This window comes from Phyllobates terribilis, unplaced genomic scaffold (genome assembly GCF_046119375.1).
Source record: "Phyllobates terribilis strain yellow unplaced genomic scaffold, ASM4611937v1 Scaffold_5__5_contigs__length_657084704, whole genome shotgun sequence".
In the NCBI taxonomy this organism is placed as follows: Eukaryota; Metazoa; Chordata; class Amphibia; order Anura; family Dendrobatidae; genus Phyllobates; species Phyllobates terribilis.
In genome coordinates, this window is record NW_027362765.1 from 512,411,490 (window position 1) to 512,431,124 (window position 19,635).

The 19,635-nt window shown below is 45.1% G+C and overlaps 1 protein-coding gene and 1 pseudogene across 1 annotated transcript; both read right to left on the reverse strand.

Moving 5' to 3' along the window:
• Positions 1 to 2,118: 2,118 nt before the first annotated feature.
• LOC141271304 (cytochrome c oxidase subunit 5B, mitochondrial-like) lies at positions 2,119 to 18,211 on the reverse strand (annotated as a pseudogene).
• LOC141271303 (uncharacterized) lies at positions 16,211 to 17,326 on the reverse strand. Its single transcript, XM_073681419.1, has 2 exons — positions 16,921 to 17,326; positions 16,211 to 16,751 (listed from the first exon to the last, which is right to left on the reverse strand). The coding sequence occupies exons 1-2, from the start codon at positions 17,296 to 17,298 to the stop codon at positions 16,242 to 16,244; spliced, it is 888 nt and encodes a 295-aa protein (XP_073537520.1). The 5' UTR covers positions 17,299 to 17,326; the 3' UTR covers positions 16,211 to 16,241.
• Positions 18,212 to 19,635: the final 1,424 nt, after the last annotated feature.

Consider the following 19,635-nt stretch of genomic DNA (forward strand, 5'->3'; position numbering starts at 1 on the left):
AGTTGTTTTATTTGTGGTTACCTGTTTTTCTTATTGCTTGTGTATAATTATGTGTTTCTAGTTGTTTATAGGAGTGTTTGGTGGATTTACCGGGAATCCTGTGTACATAGTTGGAGCGTAACCCAGGACGGACTAAAGACTGTTAAGGACTCGGGGCAGAACAGACCCCTACCTGGTTACGTCTCCCTGTTTTGGTGAAATGGACACCTTGCTTTCTTCAAAGACTGCACCCGGTTACGGATATCCGTGACCACCTTTATGTGTTTCTTCTTATTGTACTATTATTGTTGTTATATCTTGTTATGTTTTTCTAAAATATGTTTAGTCCCGGAGTACTAAATTTCACTAGGGGGGAATGTGGCACCCCAGGGGTCTGGTTTCCCACAGTAATGTAATGTTATGTCTGAGAGCAGGTGGGAGGTCCTTTGGTCAGGGATCCTGTGCATGCCACACCTCCTGCCCAGTCTTGGGAGGGGAAGACCTTCCCCTATATAAACCCGGGGCTGAAGCAGGGTTAGTCAGTCAAGGAGAGTAGAGACAAGAAACAGTCACAGGAAGAAACAGCAGAAGCTCAGTGGGAGCAATACTACTACAAGTCAGGGGCTGGCAGCTGCAGAGCTCGCCCTGACTGAGAAGCTTTCTTACCGGACCCGGCGTCCGAGGCTGTGGGGACTAACTCTTACCCAGCAGCAGAAGCCGACCGGCAGGGGATTTCAGGTCCTCAGGCCCAGAAACCCGAAGGCACGGTCACACGCGTGGGACCAGCGCCGCCATCGTGGAGCGGAAGCCATTAGAAGGCCCCGAGTCACCGGCCATACGGGTGAGCACCACACGGTACACTCAGGGACGTGGGCTACTTATATCCGCTTCTAGCAAGGTAGCCAGAAGAGTACAGTCAGTTTGGGAGGCCTACAACTCCGCCTGGCCAGGGGAGATCCCATCTGCTCAAGGACTGACCAGGCCCCGTTCGCTAGCAAGTACTCCGGGAGGGTCTATCGTTGTTACCAGTAAAGACCCTGAATTACACCGCACCGTCTCTGAGTGGTTCCTGCTACCCTCATCTTCCACGTCGGCTGCCCTGAGGCCATACCCCTCCCGTTGGGGGTTATACTATCACGCTGCACAATCCTACACCGGCCTCAGCGGTCTGCCCTGCAGCGGCAGCTCCATAGCTGCAAATCAACGGGTGGCGTAGTCGACACTCAAATAACATCTATCAAGACTGCCACACACTGAGTTGACTCCCTGGGCACGGACCGGGTCCCCGCCACTCGGAGACTACAACCCTCATCTGATCCGGTTCCGGGTAAGCCCCCGTGCGCGAGACGCTGCGCGACACAGCAGGCCCAGGGGCGCGTCATCTTTATGTAGTGAGATTCTAATAGCTTATCTAAAAGGGAGTTTTTATTTAAAATTTAACAGTTTATCTCCACCCTGAAATGAAGAGTCAGTGACATCCACTTCAGGGGGTGGGCAGTCCCTGCTGTACTCTGCATGTCCCCTCACCTTACAATGCACACCAAGTGCACTCTTGTCGGCTAGTCTCTTCCCATTAGGGCTAGCGAGGGAGCACACTGTGTGCATTGAAAGTACTACACAGTGACAAGGAAGCTTATACAGAGTCAGAATGGACAACCGTCACATGCTCTGTACAGCAGGGAATAACCCTACCCCTGAAACTGATGTCAATGATGACTCCGTGTTTCAGGGTGGAGACAGGGGCTGCGGCAGTGACCAAGCCAAGGCTCCCAGATAACCAGGAGATTCTGGGGATTCTCAAAAAATGTCATCAAAACAAAGTAGGTAAAAAAAAAAGTTAAACTAAAGAGGGAACAGCAGTGACTTCTTAAAGTCAATTAGAAGAGCGATTAGATTAGTACAATAGAAAGACATTTAGGATTAAAATCCTTATTAGTTTCGAACCACTCCTATAATTTATCCTGCAGAAGCCACTAGTGGAAGCCAGAGTGGAGATCCAGACCACAGAACGCATCTTGCCCATCCAAACTGCCAAATTCTTACAGACCTTTGTCAACTCCAATTCAAAGGATGGGAGAACGTTAGCTTTTTTAAGTATTGTTCTGTATGCACGACCAATGCTAATGAAAATAAAACACATTACAATATATCAAGTATTTAATAAAAGATTTTTTAACTTTTTAACATATGGCTGTCAATAGTAATACAAGTCCTCTTCAGTGTGGAAGCTCATAAAGGACAACCTTGTAGTGAGAGCCACACTGTGGGCAGCGATTTACCTGCCCATCATGGGCCCAGAACCAGATAACTTGAGAATTATCTTCTTCACCTGGAAGAAAGAAAATGATAAAAGGTTATGTTTCAGTGCTTGAATTTATTGTACAACTACAAACTGAGTCCTTTAAAATTCACATTGGTGCCAGACTTCATCATGCTGCTGCAATATCCACCATTTTAAAAAATAATGGCATTTTCTCTTAGAACTTTCAACAACAATATACACAACTATCTGAACCTGAACAGGCATTGCTTAGGCGGCTGGAATATATGGACTTCTATAAATAGGTAAAGAGTGATTGCAGGGCCATTGGAATTATACAGTATATTTTTTTGTATTTTATACCAGTTTTCTAGATTCAATCCCTTTGAGCGGATTTCTGTGAGTTTATGGTCTTGTACATTATTCTAGATGTGTGTATGACCAGTATATCTAAACGTGGTAGTACCCCATATGGGGGTGTAAACTGCTATTTGAGCACACGGAGGGATCGGATGGGAAGGAGCGCTACTTGGCTTTTAAAACGCAGACTTTGTTTTAATAGATTGTGGACTCCATTAGCCAAGCCCCTGAAATGCCAGAACACCCCCCCGGTGACCCCATATTGGAAACTCCACTGCCTAAGGAATTCATCTAGGGGTGTAGTGAGTATTTTGAACCCACAGGTGCCTCACAGAATTTTGCGATATGGGGACATGGAACTAACATTTTAGTGGTAGAACTGTACATTTTTTATTAGCTGAAAGTTTGTCATTTACACAAGGGTTATTAGGTGAAACTGGACCCCATAATTTATTGAGCAATTTCTCCCAAATGCAGCAATGCCCCATATGTCATCAGAAGTTACTGTTAGGCCACACGTCAGGGCTGAGAAGGAAGGAGCGCTATTTGGTGCACAAGTTTTGCAGGTGACATTTGCGGAACCCCGAAGGTGTCAATAGAAAAACGCACAAAATGACCCCATTTTAGAAATTGCACCTTTCAATGAATTCATCTACAGCTGCAGTAACTATTTTGGCCCACGGGAGTTTGCTTTGCAACATACACGCCAGGCTTTTTTCCCCTTGAGAATTGCAAATCTGCCACTTAAATGCCCATACATTGTGCCCCCATACAGTGTAGTAGCCCCATATATTGTGCCCAGCTTGAGCTTATGGAGACATACACCCCGTAAATTGTTAAGTGCACTCTCCCAGCTACAATAATGCCAAACATGTGGCCGCTTACTGTGGTTTAGGCATAGGGGGGCTCAGAAGGAGGGGAATTTGGAAGCACAGATTTCACTGGATTTTATTTGATGGGTTGGGATCCGTCGCTTTTCAAGAGTCTTTGTTCTACCAGTAATGTGGGACCCCCTATGTTTCCAGTGACAGATATCCTGCACAAAACTCCACTCAGGTCTAAGTTAGTGTTTTATTGGTAATATTTTGGGGGACATCCCTTGTTTTCAATAGAAGGCTGGGATCATATTATTGTGTTCTACACTAAGCACTTACGCTGGAGTTTCCGTGTAAATCCTACAAAAATGTGATTTAGATGAAACCCCCCAATGCAACCGCTCTCCATAATGAGGCAGGTGGAGACACTTTGGACTCAGTTTGGCATCTGTTCCGGTGGTATCCATCTTGAGACATGCACAGAACAGTGGTCACCCACACTTGTGCGCTAAAAAGACACCTAAACTGATGGGACTTTGGTGGAACACAGTCCAGATGGAGTCCAAAGTGACCACCTGCCTCATTATAGCGAGTGGTTCAGTTGGGGGTTCTATCTGAATCACATTTTTTGGGGAATTTACACTGAAACCCAGACGCAAGTGCTCAGTGGAGAGCGCAGGATAAATGTGAACCGAGCCTTATTCAGATTATTGGGAATCAGAATGAACAAAAACAGCAGTAAAATAGTTTTTAAATTTTACGCAATTTTCGTGTGGTATAAGTGATAAGACTGCTTTATTATTCTGTTCAATACATTTACAGCGATGTCAGATTTATAAAAAAAAAAATTTTGGTCTACATTCTGAGAGCAACAACTTATCTGGCCAAGAGCTGTACGAGAGCTTATTTTTGCAGGAGGAGTTTGATCCTTTTTTAAGTACCATTTTGGGATACAGAACATTCTTTTGATCATTTTTTACACAGATGCAGGATGAACAAAAAAACAAAGAACAGCAATTCAGTTATTGGTTTTATATATTTTTATGTGGTTCACTGTGTGGTAAAAGCTATTAGTAGTAAGAATGATTTATTGTTTGGTTCAGTATGATTATAAGGATACCAGTTTTAGCTCTTTATGCTTTGCTACTTCTGCACACTAAAAACAATATTTTACAAACATTAATTTGTTTTTGCATCGCCATATTCTAGAAGCTGAAACTTATTTACCACAAGAGCTAGGTGGGGGATTTTTCATTGTGGGAAAGTTAAGAGTAATTATACTTTATTTAATCCTTTTACTTTAACCTAGTACCACTGTGGAACATGAACATTTCTCACCAATTCCTGGTCCCATACACTGCAGTACTCACGTAGTACTCACAATACAGTGCATGAGACCTGTTAGATTTTCACTGACTCAGTCTGTTAGACACTGCCATAAAGAGGGTCCAACAGGCCACTGTACCCCGAGGTCATCTGATGACCTCAGGGTGCAATGCAAACTATTGGCACCCACGATTACAATCGCGATGAGCAGATAGTGTTAAAGAGTGAGTATTCTCCCTTTTAACCACTTAGATGCTGCTGTTGTGATTGACTGTGGTATCTGATGGGTTAATTGGCATGGTGTACATATCTGGCACACAGCCCAAAGTGACATGTGCTCATGACAAATCTGTACAGCTTTCAGGGGTTAATCACCCTTTCTATAAGTTTTACACTGAAATGAAACGTGTAGCAAAGAAACTTACATATGCAGCCCACAAGTCTCTGCTTATTGACTGGTGGCACAATGTGTGGATTCTCTTTGGTTCCTGCATAGGATTTTGGCTTGAGGACATTAAAAGGATCCTTAAAAAGACAAAATGAGTTGTAAGTGTTATACCACTTACAGGTGCATCTCACTGAATTAGAATATCAAAAAATGTATTTATTTCAGTTCTTCAATACAAAAAGTGAAACTCATTATATAGAGTCATTACAAACAGTGATCTATTTCAAGTGTTGATTTCTGTTAATGTTGATGATTATGGCTTACAGCCAAAGAAATCACAAAAGTCATTATCTCAGTAAATTAGAATACTTTATAACAGCTTGAAAAATGTTTCCTCTTGACAATACCCCATAGAGAATCTATGGGGTTAAGGTCAGGCGAGTTTGCGGGCCAATCAAGCATAGTGATACTGTTTGTAAACCAGGTATTGGCACCTGTCCACACTGCCAGAAGTACCAAGTCCTGCAGGAGAATGAAATTTCCATCTCCAAAAATCTTATTAGCAGAGGGAAGCATGAAGTGCAATAAAGTTTCCTGGTAGACGGCTGCGCTGACCTTGGTCTTGATAAAAGACAGTGGCCCTACACGAACAGATGACATGGCTCCCCAAACCATCACTGATTGTGGAAACTTCACACTAGACCTCAAGCAGCTTGGATTGTGGCCTCTCCACTCTTCCTTCAGACTCTGGGACCTTGATTTCCAAATGAAATGCAAAATTTACTTTCATCTGAAAACACCACCTTGGACCACTGAGCTACAATCCAGGTCTTTTTCTCCTTGGCCCAGGTAAGACGCTTCTGGCGTTGTCTATTGGTCATGAGTGGCTTGACACAAGGAATGCGACACTTGTAGCCCATGTCCTGGATACGTCTGTGTGTGGTGGCTCTTGAAGCAATGACTCCAGCAGCCGTCCACTCCTTGTGAGTCTCCCCAAAATTTTTGAACGGCCTTTTGTTAATAAGCCTTTCAAGGCTGCGGTTATCCAGATTGCTTGTGCACCTTTTTCTACCACACTTTCGTTCCACTCAACTTTCCATTAATATGCTTGGATTCAGCACTCTGAACAGCCAGATTCTTTAGCAATGACCTTTCGTGGCTTATCCTCCTTGTGGATTGTGTCAGTGACTGCCTTCTGGACATCTGTCAAGTAAGCTGTCTTCCCTATGATTGTGGAGCCTACTGAAACAGACTAAGGGACCCTTTTAAACGCTTAGGAAGCTTTTGCAGGTGTTTTTTGTTAATTATTCTACTTTACTGAGATAATGAGTTTTGTGTTTTCATTGGCTGTAAGCCATAATCATCAACATTAAAAGAAATAAACACTTGAAATAGATCACTATGTTTGTAATGACTATAATATCAGTTTCAGCTTTTGTATTGAAGAACTGAAATAAATTAAATTTTTGATGATATTCTAATTTTGTGAGATGCACCTGTATATGTAAAGAACACAAACGTTTATTTAAAGACACTGAACAAAATAATTTAGCAATGTCTTGTCATGAATCCAGATACACTGAGAGATTCCTGCAAAGGACTCATTATGGACTTTGACCTTTATCCACATTTGTATAAGAGGTCGGTCATTTGCTTTACTTCTCCTGGAAACAAAGGAATAACTGGAACAAGGCCTGAAACTCATGATAGGCACTGCTGTACTTACATGGTTGATCCACTGAAATCAGCACAATATATCCCATGCACAGCTATACAGTACATTGCCTAATCTCAGACCTGCACTATTTACCGTGTGTTGAAGCAAGACCACCATCTTATAATAAGGTCTGGAAAGAAGCTGTCGTAGGACAAACTTATTATAATACTCCTGCCAGCAGTGATCAATGTAATGGAGGCCAGGTATGTCAACAGCAGGAGAAACCCTTCCTCCCCACTATGATGTCTAAAGTGATGGGTACATGGTTAGCACCCCATTCTGCTTTATGACATCCATATGCACTGAGGACCTGTGGAGAGGGTGCATGAGAAAGAACGTAAAAAAAGTAATCTGGTGGCATTACCCCTTGAGTTGTTGCCACATGACAGATGTTTGGAGTCCTTCACAGTGAGAAGCAAGGTAGAACAACGTTATTAAACGATGCTGCCAAAGTATCATTAAATGGGTTGTCCAGGGCCATTTTATTTTTACTTTGGGAAAAGGAAGCTGGCTGTCAACAGAGCAGAAGAGAAGAAGCTGCTCTGTTGACAAGACGTCCGTGGAAGCCGCTGAATCGCCAGCAGGAGCAGTCTGACCGCTCTGTGCTGGCAGAGACAGACACCAGGCACAGACAGACAGTTAGCAACTACCTGCCTGTTAGTTTTTAGGTCATAGTAAAATAAATAAATAATAATAATAAAAAAATTCTTCTCATGCCTATTTGTGGATACGGCCATCATTCCTAGACTACATATCCCATCCTGTTTTATACGCTGGAAAAAGTATCCAGTTTCTCCTAGTTCCCCACTCTGTAATAGGGTCCTGGCTTCAAATCCCACCAAGGACAACATCTGCAAGGAGTTTGTATGTTCTCCCTGTGTTTGCGTGGGTTTCATCTAATTTACTCCCAAACTTCAAAGACATACTGATAGAGAATTTAGATTATGAGCCCCAATGGGGTCAGTGATAATGTCGGTAAAGTGCTTCGGAATTAAAGGCGCTATATAAGGGATTAAATAAAAAAGCGCGAAGAAATAGGACCTGGGAAGCATGACTACAGAACACAGAAGTGACCAGATGTGTGTTCCCTGTGGCTAGACTGTCTAGCAGGTCACTAATAATGCCCCATATACACCGGGGTGTGACTAGCAGCTACACCAATAAAGTATAGGGGATGTCACCAGGACCCAAACTTTACATCACAAGCACAAGACCTACAGATGCATCTGAAGACGGGGACCCCTCTTCAGCCAGTTTCACTTTGTCCCAGACTCATCAAGTGTCACCAGGTTTCTACTGTAAAACCTGGAATCTCGCTACATTTTTGCACAACTTTTTGTTGCTGAAAGCAAATAGTTTCTTGACACATGTGTGTCCCAGCCAGCTTAGACAACTTTGAGAAGTGGGCAAAGCCAATGTTTGTTCCTCTAAACACACAAGGATATTAAAAGGTTTGTCAAAGACTTGACAACCCCTTTCTTAAAGGCTGTATTACCCGGTATAAAACAAACTCCCCTTCCACACCAGCGTCGTTCCAACAGTGTCAGCAATAGATCTCCCGGTCCCATATGGAATAATCAGCAGCCACTAACAGGCTGCTTCGCTCACACTTCCTGGAGATGAACTTTGGACATCAGAGGAAAGTGTGAGAACAGTGGCCCATTAGCAGCAGACTGGCTGCAGCACTCACACGGTATACAAATATCATGGGAGACCAGGGAGACCCAGCACTCACATTGCTAGAATGGCACCCGCACAGGAGGGGAGTTTGTTTCCATTTTACACTGAGGGATATAGTAAGGAGGGTTTGTCCACTACTTGGCACAATACAAGAAAATTGTAAAAAAAACAAAAACAAACAGTAAACACAAGGAGTAAGATATAAGTGTGTGAACATGGCTCAGCCTGGTCCTAGACGCACTCTAATGGAGGGGAGTAGCACTCTAATGGAGGGGAGTAGCACTCTAATGGAGGGGAGTAGCACTCTAATGGAGGGGAGTAGCACTCTAGCATCCCCAGTTGTACATTTCAGTCTTAATTATCTTCATTAGGTCATATACCTCTCCCTTCTTCAAAGCGTTCAGGACCTTCCTCTCCAGGCCCGTCGCCTACTCCTCATCAGTGGGGATACCTAAACAGAAAAGACACAAAAAGGACAGATCATAGCAAGAATACTACAAAGAAAAAACAAAGTGACCTGAAAGTGGCTGATAACAGAGGACAATAGCCAGCAGAGCTGTGTGACAATTCAGTCTGTACAGAGGGTACAGTAGTGGAAGTGTAACCTGTGCAGGGGCTTGGCAGACCCCGTGCACAAGGTCACAGTCCTGGGTGTCACCTGCTGTCACTGGAGCAGTGAGTACGTGCTGATGGGCGGCGCACATTACTACACTGCTGCAAAGTCACATACACTGTCCCGTCCTATGCCCTTCACAGGGGACACCGCACACTCCAGCCTCACACCTAGTAAAGGCCCTGTCACACATAACGAGATCGCTAGCGAGATCGTTGATACGTCACGGGTTTTGTGACGCAACAGCGACATCGCTAGCGATCTCGCTACGTTTGACAGGTAGCAACGATCAGGCCCCTGCTGCGAGATCGTTGATCGTTACAAAGCTCCCTGGACCATTCCTGGGTCGTTGCACTCCCGCTGGGCAGTGTGCATCGCTGTATTTGACACCTAGCCAACGACCTCGTCCAGCGATTCAGAACTGAGACACGTAGGCGTGTATAAATTGGACTATTCCGCGCCCCTCGTCCCCGATTGGTGGTCGCTACGGCGTTCTCATTTCCGGACGCGCATAAAGAAGGCAACAGAATAGCGATTCCGTCCTTTGTTTCTGACCTCGTGCTTATTGCAGATCCTACCAGAGTTCTCCGGGCTGCTAATATCCGTTCATTGGACTAGTGCTGATTTTTGCGGATCATTGCAGCGTTCTCCAGCTGTGACTCCGCTTTGAACATATCAGACATCTTTAGTAAGGTAGGTATTGTTTGAGGTCTCAGATGCGTTTCCATTTTTTAATCTTTTATCACACATTTACTAATTATCTGTTATCTTTGCTTTTCAGGGAGGGAGGGCTTGGCTTCTATTTGTATATATATATATGTATGCTTTTGCATGGGCAGATATTTTAGGGGTCTCATGCACATGCACCCACACAGCGCATTTTCTGTCATGCTCACTAACAGAATGGAATATGGTTTTCCATGATATTTTTTATATACAGTTTCAATACTTCTGTTAATTGTTTTGTTGAAAGTGTTCTCATCTTTTCATGTTATGTTTGCAGTTTGCACATCATGGACGACGGGCAGTGTGCTATTGTGGTTGCTGCATTGCTGGTTGAGGAAGCTCGGCGTCAAGATGAGGCACGAGAGCTACAGAGGCGTTCCAAACGAAAGCGTCGCATGTGGACCAGAGAGTGGCTGCAGAAGAGGTCTGAATTGTCCCACAAGCAACTTGTAAGAGAGCTTCAGGAGAAGAATCCTCATGATTTCCGCAACTATCTGAGGATGTCAGAGGAATCTTTTAAAGAGTTATTGGAACGAGTTACGCCACGTATTCAACGGAAGGATACAGCGATGCGTGCTGCCATTCCGGCAGATGAAAGATTGGCAGTCACACTGAGATTCCTGGCCACCGGACGCTCACTCCAAGACTTGCATTTTTCTGCAGCCATTTCAAGGCCCATGCTCAGTGTTCTAATCCCGGAGACATGTAATGCAATTTACCACAGTCTACGTAGTTACATACAGTTTCCCAACACGGAGGAGGAATGGAAAAAGATTGCCTCTGATTTTGAGCAGCTGTGGCAGTTCCCTAACTGTGGTGGGGCTTTGGACGGGAAACATGTCCGAATCACTCAGCCACCAAATAGCGGATCCTATTTTTATAATTATAAGGGCTATTTCAGCATCATCATGATGGCCCTTGTTAATGCCAATTACGAATTTATAAATGTAGATGTTGGCATGAACGGCAGGTTTCTGATGGTGGTGTTTTAGAGCACACACTTTTTGGAGAGCGATTGGACAAGTGTGACCTACACTTGCCTCCCAACTCAAAGACTACAGGTAACCTTAATTTTGTTTTTGTCGGCGATGAAGCCTTCCCACTTCATCCCAATCTTATTAAACCGTTCCCCCAAAAAAGTCTTACCCAGGAAAGAAGAATTTTCAATTATCGTTTGTCAAGGGCACGTCGTGTTGTCGAAAATGGCCAACCGCTTCAGAGTTTTTCACACGCCAATTAACATGAAGCTTACATCAATAGACTCTGTTGTTTTGGCCTGTTGCACACTTCACAACTTTCTTCGTCGACGTGATGCAATTACGTACTGTCCGCCTGGCTTCGTGGACTCTGTGGACCTAGCCAATGGGGAAGTGGAGCTCGGTGAATGGCGTTCAAACGATCCTGCAATTGCAGGCCTTCAACCAGTGGGATATGGCAGAAACACCCAGGATGCGAAGACCAGCCGCGACAACTACTGCCAGTATTTTAACGGTCCTGGTGCTGTTACTTGGCAACATCAGAACTTATAGTGGGCAACTACTGACAATTATACACTACTTTCAGTTTTGTATTGATTTGTGTAATAAACTGTGTTTAACTTTGCAAAAGATTTGTTTATCATTGTTTCAATAGTAAGGGCCCGTATACACATACGTGTACTCCAGGGGCGGACATAGGAATCATGGGAGCTCATAGCAGAAGTTATAATTGGGACCCCCCCCCACAAAAAAAAAAAAAAAGGAAATAATTGTTGGGGACACAGAAGAGCAGATCCCACAACCTTCCAGCCTTTCTTCCTTTCTGAACTCCTAAATTACTCTTTCATAGCCCCATAAAAATGTGATGCCAACAAAAGTGTCCCCCTTAACACAGTATGATACCCCGATGGTGACTTCCTCCTTTTTAGCCTCCACATGCACAGTGTAATGACCCTAATGTATCACATGAGCCATGTATGAGGGAGGTGGAGTCGGAGTAATGGAAATTGAGGAGTCGGTTTGGCTTATCGACTCCGCAGCCCTGTATACCAGGATGGGAGAGCACACAGTATAATGCAGCCCCCCATAGGGTAAAAGGCAGCCCCAGTCCTCCAGTATTATCAGTACTGACTGATTTACAAAAATATATAAATACATACTTACCACTCCGTATTCCCCGCTGCTTCAGTCTCTGCAGCGCGTCTCTCTCATCACGACAGCAGCTGGCAGCTCCACTGTCTGACACAGCGTGGTGCATCGTAGCAGCGTTGCCGCGCCGCTGTTTGATTAACCGCCACCCACCGGCACTGTACTCAGTAATGGCTGCATGTAGTGTGTTGTGCGGCTGTGCCTTGTAGTAATGCCGCAGCAGGGCCCACTCAAGCACAATTAAAGGTGTTGGCCATGTCTGAACACAGTGGCAGTGGGCGGTGGCGGCAATCAAACAGAGGAGCGTGGGGTACAGAATGGGGGAGACTGCTATGGGGTCCGCTGGCTCACGGGCCCCCTACGGCCACGGGCCCCATAGCAGTTATGTGGCCTGCCACCAATGGCGGTACGCCACTGTTGTACTCGTATGTATACATCCATATACACGTCCATATACACATACATATTCAGATACATAAAAATCTACACCCATATCCACACTTATATACAGATAACCAGCTATACACACACATACTCACAGACACAGAAGTATGCATACCGACATAAAAATATAGATACATATTTCTACATAAAACCACCTAAACACCAGTGTTCCTGTGTGACCGTCACAATAGAGACACTGCTGCGTTCTACAGATGTCGCATTATCAATACAGCGTCTCTAGTCCGACACACTAATAATTCAAGTCACAATAGGGTTCTCTAATAAACCGCGGGTTTATTGGCGACGTTCATGCGTCGTGGGCGTGGTTACCGACGTTCATGCGTCGTGGGCGGGTCTAACGACGTAGTTGCGGCCTAGCTTATTAAGAGCATTATGGCATCCAGGGTCAGGGCATCTCCTTGGGGTGATGCTGAGGTGTGCTACCTTGTGGAGCACCTGGATGCACTGGATTATGAGTGCCATGTGCACTCTGAGCATCCAGTGCTCCATAAGCAGGCGGTGCTGCAGAGGATCGGTCGGGGCCTGGTCCGGAGATTTGGGGTGCAGCGCTCTGCTACCCAAATCCGTAAAAAGCTGGCGGACCTGAAATATAGGTCTGCCGACCGAATCGTCAGCATCCGGTCACGGTCCCTGCCCCGCAGTGGTGAGTGGTTTTAAAATATGTTAACACAATATATGGCAGCACATTAGTTACAACTGCAATCACCTTAGGTATCTAATGTTATTTGTTTTCCAGCACCTGCAGCCCCAGAGCCCCCAAGGGAGTCACCTCCAGCCCTGGAGCCCCAGCAGCATTCCTCTGCCAGCTCGCCAGCATCACTCCGTGATATAGGTGCAGCTTCATCTTTCGGTAATGCTTTGACATAAAATACGGTCCATACAACTTGGAAAGTTTAGGGCTGTCATGTACTATTAAGTGTTGTGTCTTTCTCTAGCCGGTGGTGCCAGGGGATCCGGGTGGTCCTTAAGCTCGTCATCATCCGAGCAACCTGAAAACCGTAAGTGTTAAATACCAAACATGTACCTGATAGGCTGTGTGCCCACGATGCGTTTTTTAAGGTGTTTCTGCAGCGTTTTTGCTGCTGTGGAAACGCATTAAAAGCGCATGGTAGAAGGTCTGCCATGTTCCCCAATGATAATCCGCATGTGCTGTGCACATGCTGCGGAAATTTCCGCTGCACATTATCATTGCGGAAAAAAACGCAGCACTACCAATTATTTTGCATAAGGTGGTTTTTTTGCGCCGCCATTGACTTGCATTATAATGCGCCAATTCCGCAATACTGCATCTGTACTTGCGTAATTAGCGCGTTCTAATGTGTGGATGGTACCCGGGTGTGGTGCATCGTGGGCACATAGCCTTAATTTGATGAATGTACAGAATTATTGGACTTTTAAGTTTAACTATTACCTCCGTAGAAATCCCAACACTACAAGATCTCCTGGCGTCACAACGGAGACTGAGTGAAGAGATCCACCAGCACGGAGTGATGCTGGCAAGATTTGTGGCAGCCCATGACCGTCACGGCAGCCAATAAATTCTTTTTTGTTATGTAGTTGATATTATTTGGTTGGTTATATTTTTTATATTTTTATAAAAAAAAATTAGTTTATATCCACTATTGTCTACACTTTGTTACATCTAATCCTATCCTGTGTGATACTGCCTGACGGGTTGTGTATCTAATCCTATCCTGTGTGATACTGCCTGACGGGTTGTGTATCTAATCCTATCCTGTGTGATACTGCCTGACAGGTTGTGTATCTAATCCTATCCTGTGTGATACTGCCTAAAGAGTTGTGTATCTAATCCTATCCTGTGTGATACTGCCTGACGGGTTGTGTATCTAATCCTATCCTGTGTGATACTGCCTAAAGAGTTGTGTATCTAATCCTATCCTGTGTGATACTGCCTGACGGGTTGTGTATCTAATCCTATCCTGTGTGATACTGCCTAAAGGGTTGTGTATCTAATCCTATCCTGTGTGATACTGCCTGACGGGTTGTGTATCTAATCCTATCCTGTGTGATACTGCCTGACGGGTTGTGTATCTAATCCTATCCTGTGTGATACTGCCTGACAGGTTGTGTATCTAATCCTATCCTGTGTGATACTGCCTAAAGAGTTGTGTATCTAATCCTATCCTGTGTGATACTGCCTGACGGGTTGTGTATCTAATCCTATCCTGTGTGATACTGCCTAAAGAGTTGTGTATCTAATCCTATCCTGTGTGATACTGCCTGACGGGTTGTGTATCTAATCCTATCCTGTGTGATACTGCCTAAAGAGTTGTGTATCTAATCCTATCCTGTGTGATACTGCCTGACAGGTTGTGTATCTAATCCTATCCTGTGTGATACTGCCTGACGGGTTGTGTATCTAATCCTATCCTGTGTGATACTGCCTGATGGGTTGTGTATCTAATCCTATCCTGTGTGATACTGCCTAACAAGCAGTGCAGGGGCAGTAAAGCCCACTCCAAAGTCGGCTTTCACACCCTCCTGCTTATTGATGTTATCAGCTGAAGTTGTGTAGGGGCAGGAAAGCAGTCTGAAGTAGGCTTTAATTGCCGCCTACTTATTGATGTTATCAGCTGAAGTTGTGTGGGGGCAGGAAAGCCGTCTGAAGTCGGCTTTAATAGCCGCCTGCAAATTGATGTTATCAGCTAAAGTTGTGTGGGGGCATGAAAGCCGTCTGAAGTCGGCGTTAATAGCTGTCTACTAATTGATGTTATCAGCTGAAGTAGTGTAGGGGCAGGAAAGCCGTCTGAAGTCGGCTTTCATTGCCGCCTACTTATTGATATTATCAGCTGAAGTTGTGTGGGGGCAGGAAAGCCGTTTGAAGTCGGCTTTAATAGCTGTCTACTAATTGATGTTATCAGCTGAAGTAGTGTAGGGGCAGGAAAGCCGTCTGAAGTCGGCTTTCATTGCCGCCTACTTATTGATATTATTAGCTGAAGTTGTGTGGGGGCAGGAAAGCCGTCTGAAGTCGGCTTTCACAGATGCCAGCTAATTCAAGAAGAAGAGAGAAGAGGAAAGAATAGGAACATAGTATGAAAACTATAAGGAAGACCTAACATGTTGATCCAGAGGAAGGCAAAAAAAAACCATGCTCCGTTTTGGGAAAAAAAATTCCTTCCTGACTCCACATACGGCAATCAGACTAGTTCCCTGGATCAACGCCCTATCAAGAATCTAGTATATACAACCTATAATCTGAGTCAGACTCATGGTGCATGGTATGGCAGATCATTGCCATACCGTGCACCATGACTATGACCCCAAAGACTAAAAGAAGGGAAGTAGGAAGAGGAGGGGAAGAAAACCAGCTGTGAAGAAGACCAGAGGACACAGGGAGAAGACAGAAGACAGGTGATAAAGCCTGGAGCCGGAGGAGGAGAAGGGGAGGAGGTGATCACCAGCGGAGAGCAGGGATGGGAATAGACGGTAGAGAATGGAGGGGAGGGAACGGAGATTGGGAAGGGATCGGAGGGCAGGGGTGAGGGGTCCCACCCTCGGGAAGAGGTAAAGCAGAAAATAAGGCAACCAAAAAACATTTTTATTTCAATCAGGGTGAGATCAGAGGGCAGGGGTAAAGTTAAAAAAGAGGACAATAAAACTTTTTTTTATAAACAAACAAAAATATAAACAATTTTAACAATTTAAATAAGTATTAAATTAACAATATTTACAAAATGATAAAAAAAAATTGAAATGAAACATCACTACAGTTCTTCATATCGATTACCTGTATTTGTGTATCCGTGCCTGGGGGAAACAAAAGAATCAGAACACATGGGATACTGTGGGGGGGGGGGCAAGGCTTTGTGGACGCCGGATCCTCTGCACTGGTGTGCTGTGAAGTGGGTCCGGCCTATGGGTCCAAGAATGTTGTTGAAAATGGCCAGGGTCAATCAGAGTATGTACAGTAGACGTTTCATTAAGTTCACCGGCTGCCGCTTTATTTAAAGTCTCAAACATGACCCTTTCTGCATGCGCCCTCTGTCGGTCATCCAGCCTCTGTAGTCTCTCGCCAGCATATGTTGCAAAGCTGTCCCGCTTGGCCTGGGTCTGCAGAAGTAGAATCTTGTTCGCCAGAGATACTAGACCTGGCGATGGCGGCAAGCTGGCCTTTCTTTTCCTTGATTTTCTCTGTCGCCGAGGCACAAGGTCTTCACTTGTAGAGGCCATAGGGTCTTCATTCACCGATGCCATAGGTTCCTCATTCCTTGACATAACACTCGCCTCCTCCATACCACGTTCCGTAGCCGAGATGTCGTCATCTTGCCGATGGTGCTGTGGGAACACAAAATTAAAGTTAAGATTTGGTTACAACATCCAGCAGGTATGTTATGACCAGCATGGGTACACGTGCACTAAAAAACAAATATGAGGGGCGGCTAAACTATGGCATGTACATTGAAAGTATAAATGCTATTTACAGGGAAGCAAAGAAGGTACTTACATCTTCAACAGGGGAGTCAGTCCGTATGTCGGGGTCTTCTTCCGGGGTCGGCCGCATCGTACACGCCATTCGCCGAGGTAGCTCCTGGTCACGGGTGAAGGCAAGCAAATCATAATACCATAATGTCGGCACATAAACCTCATCTGTGCCGGTACCTGACTTCTTTGATTTCTCCACCCGGTTGAGTTCTTTCTTATATACGGTGCGTAGACCCTGGATCTTTCTCTTCACCAGCTCTTCATCCACCTTCTCGTTGGGGCCATGCCTTTTAAAGAGGGAAATCAATTGCTGGTAGGCCTCCCTCTTTTTCTCTCTATTGCAGTAGTCTGTTGATTTTATTTGCCAAAGGCACGGCAGGGAGCGGTACAGGTCAATCATTTCCCTCACAAACTCTTCACTTTTGAAAGCCATCTGAAAAGGATAGCAATACAGTGAGCATACATGAAACATTTTAAAACAAAGTAAAAAGTACTACACACCATTTGCTGACTAAAAATGGCCTCCAATGTATAAGCAAATGTATACTTATTGAGTGTGATAAAAATCCACTAAAATAACTTACCGTGGAAACAAAGCGATACAGTGCCTGAAGAACCCAAAAGTCAATGTTCAGTCACAGCTGAAGAAAATCCACAAATGAATGGAATCACAGCAGTAGAACGCAACTAGGATCCAAAAATCAGGACGCTGACAAGGCTTCAACAAATCCCAGATGGACGAAACTTGCCCGGAGAACACTGCTACGATCCGAAAGCAGAGCGCAGATAGGAACAAGGGAGCGGAATTGCCCCAACGTCGCCTTTTTTAAAAACCCGGCCGCCAATCAGAACGCAGTAGCGTCCACCAATCGGAGATGAGTGGGCGCGGAAAGGTAATTTTATGCACGCCTTTCTGTCACAGTACAGTCCCTCAAAGTGTGTATCGTTGAGTGTGGATCGTTGAAATAGCTGCTGTGTGACAGCGTCCCAGCGACCAACGAGATCGTTAGTTAGATCGCTGGGGCGGCCGAAATCGTTGGCAAGTTATACATGTTTGACGGCTCCCGAACGATCTCTCCAGCGATCTCAAAACTGTGACGTAGTAACGATCTCGCTAGCGATCTCGTTATGTGTGACAGGGCCTTAATACACAGCAGTCCTCACACCACACACAGGAGGCGGCCACAGTCCACCATGGCTGTCATACCCACCTCCAGCGCTCATTGCTCTGACGCATGGTCTGCTGAGGCACACGGTCCCTGCACTCCGGGGCACAGCGCGACGGACGAGCTGAGAAACCTCCAAGAAGCCATGACTGCTGCACCTCACAGCCGACAGCTGCCACTACAGCGTCCAGGGCGCGGGGCAGTGCGCATTTATACCCGGGACCATACCAAGCGCATAGCGGAGGGGTGCACCGTAACAAGGCAGCGAGCAGAGAGGCCGTGTCATCTCCGTATATGGCCGTAATGTGCTGTACCCGCGGGGTTATTGCTGGTGCTTAATTACCACATGTAAAGGGAGTCAATGACAGGTGGAAACGCCATTTGTTCTCTAGTAGTAGCCGCCCAATAAAAGTGACCTCATCAATGGGAAGAATTGTTTATAAAAAGCAGCAGCTTTGTGATTTACTTGTTTTTAAAAAATCCTTTTCATTCTCAAGGAGAGGAGGAATTTTAGTTTTGTTTACTGCTCGTTGCCTAGGTTACCGGCCACTGCTGTGCTAGGAGTGCAGCGCTTACAAGCTGTTTTCTATAGAGCTTGTACACACTGATTTGAGGCTGCCCGGATTTAGTACCCTGCACTCTCCGGGGCTGCAGCGGTAAAGATGCCTCATGTGTCAGCATCGGAGGGTGCACCATTTGGGTTCAGCAATGCTACATTGCCACATGTCTGACCTGTCAATCAAGCAGGACAGCATCGGCAACCGGGCAACCAGAAGTCGGGAGGATGGGGATCGGGGTGCTGAAGATCAACGTGGAGACAACCTCTTTATTATCTACCTTGAGCGAAGTTCACACACAGTTTTCTACATGGATATTGTGTCAGATCCACTCCAAAATCCACGTAAAAAACTGCTTCAGATACTCTGACTACTCCTCATATTCATTGCTGTGGAATATCCACACGGCTGTTCATATTGTGAATTATTTTGAGAGTTTTTCTGACTAAACATTAAAAACCTCACTGCACAAAATAAAAAATAATAATAATTAACGTCACTTCTGTGAGGCGGATTCTCATGGAAGCTTCTCCAAACTCGACACTGTCACAGGCTGCAAAAGACCATAAGGAGAAAATACTTCAATAACGCTTCAAGAAAACAACCCCAAAACAAAGAGAAAAAGCAACGCAAATTCCTCCGGAAAATCTCATTGGATTTTCCGCTTCCAAAAAAGACATAGTTTTGTCATTTCTGTTTATAGCCAAAGCCTGAGAGATACGACGCAGGACAGAGCCCAGTGGTGCCGGGCGGACTATTATAATGGGGTACTATAGTTTTTGCCTGGGGTGCTGCCAGGACTTTTGGTGAAAAGGATTTTCTGAGAATTATTTGTTTACCCCCGAGGCTTCCAGAGGTTAAATGGGTATTCCAGATTTGGAAGACCTCTGTTCCCCAGCTGCAGTTTATTTAAAAAACAAGCAAAATGCGCTCTACTCACCCTCCACAGGTCCAGCGGTGACTCTCTGCCGCTGCTCTTGGTGTTTGTTATTGTGGGTTTCTGCTGCTGCCCCT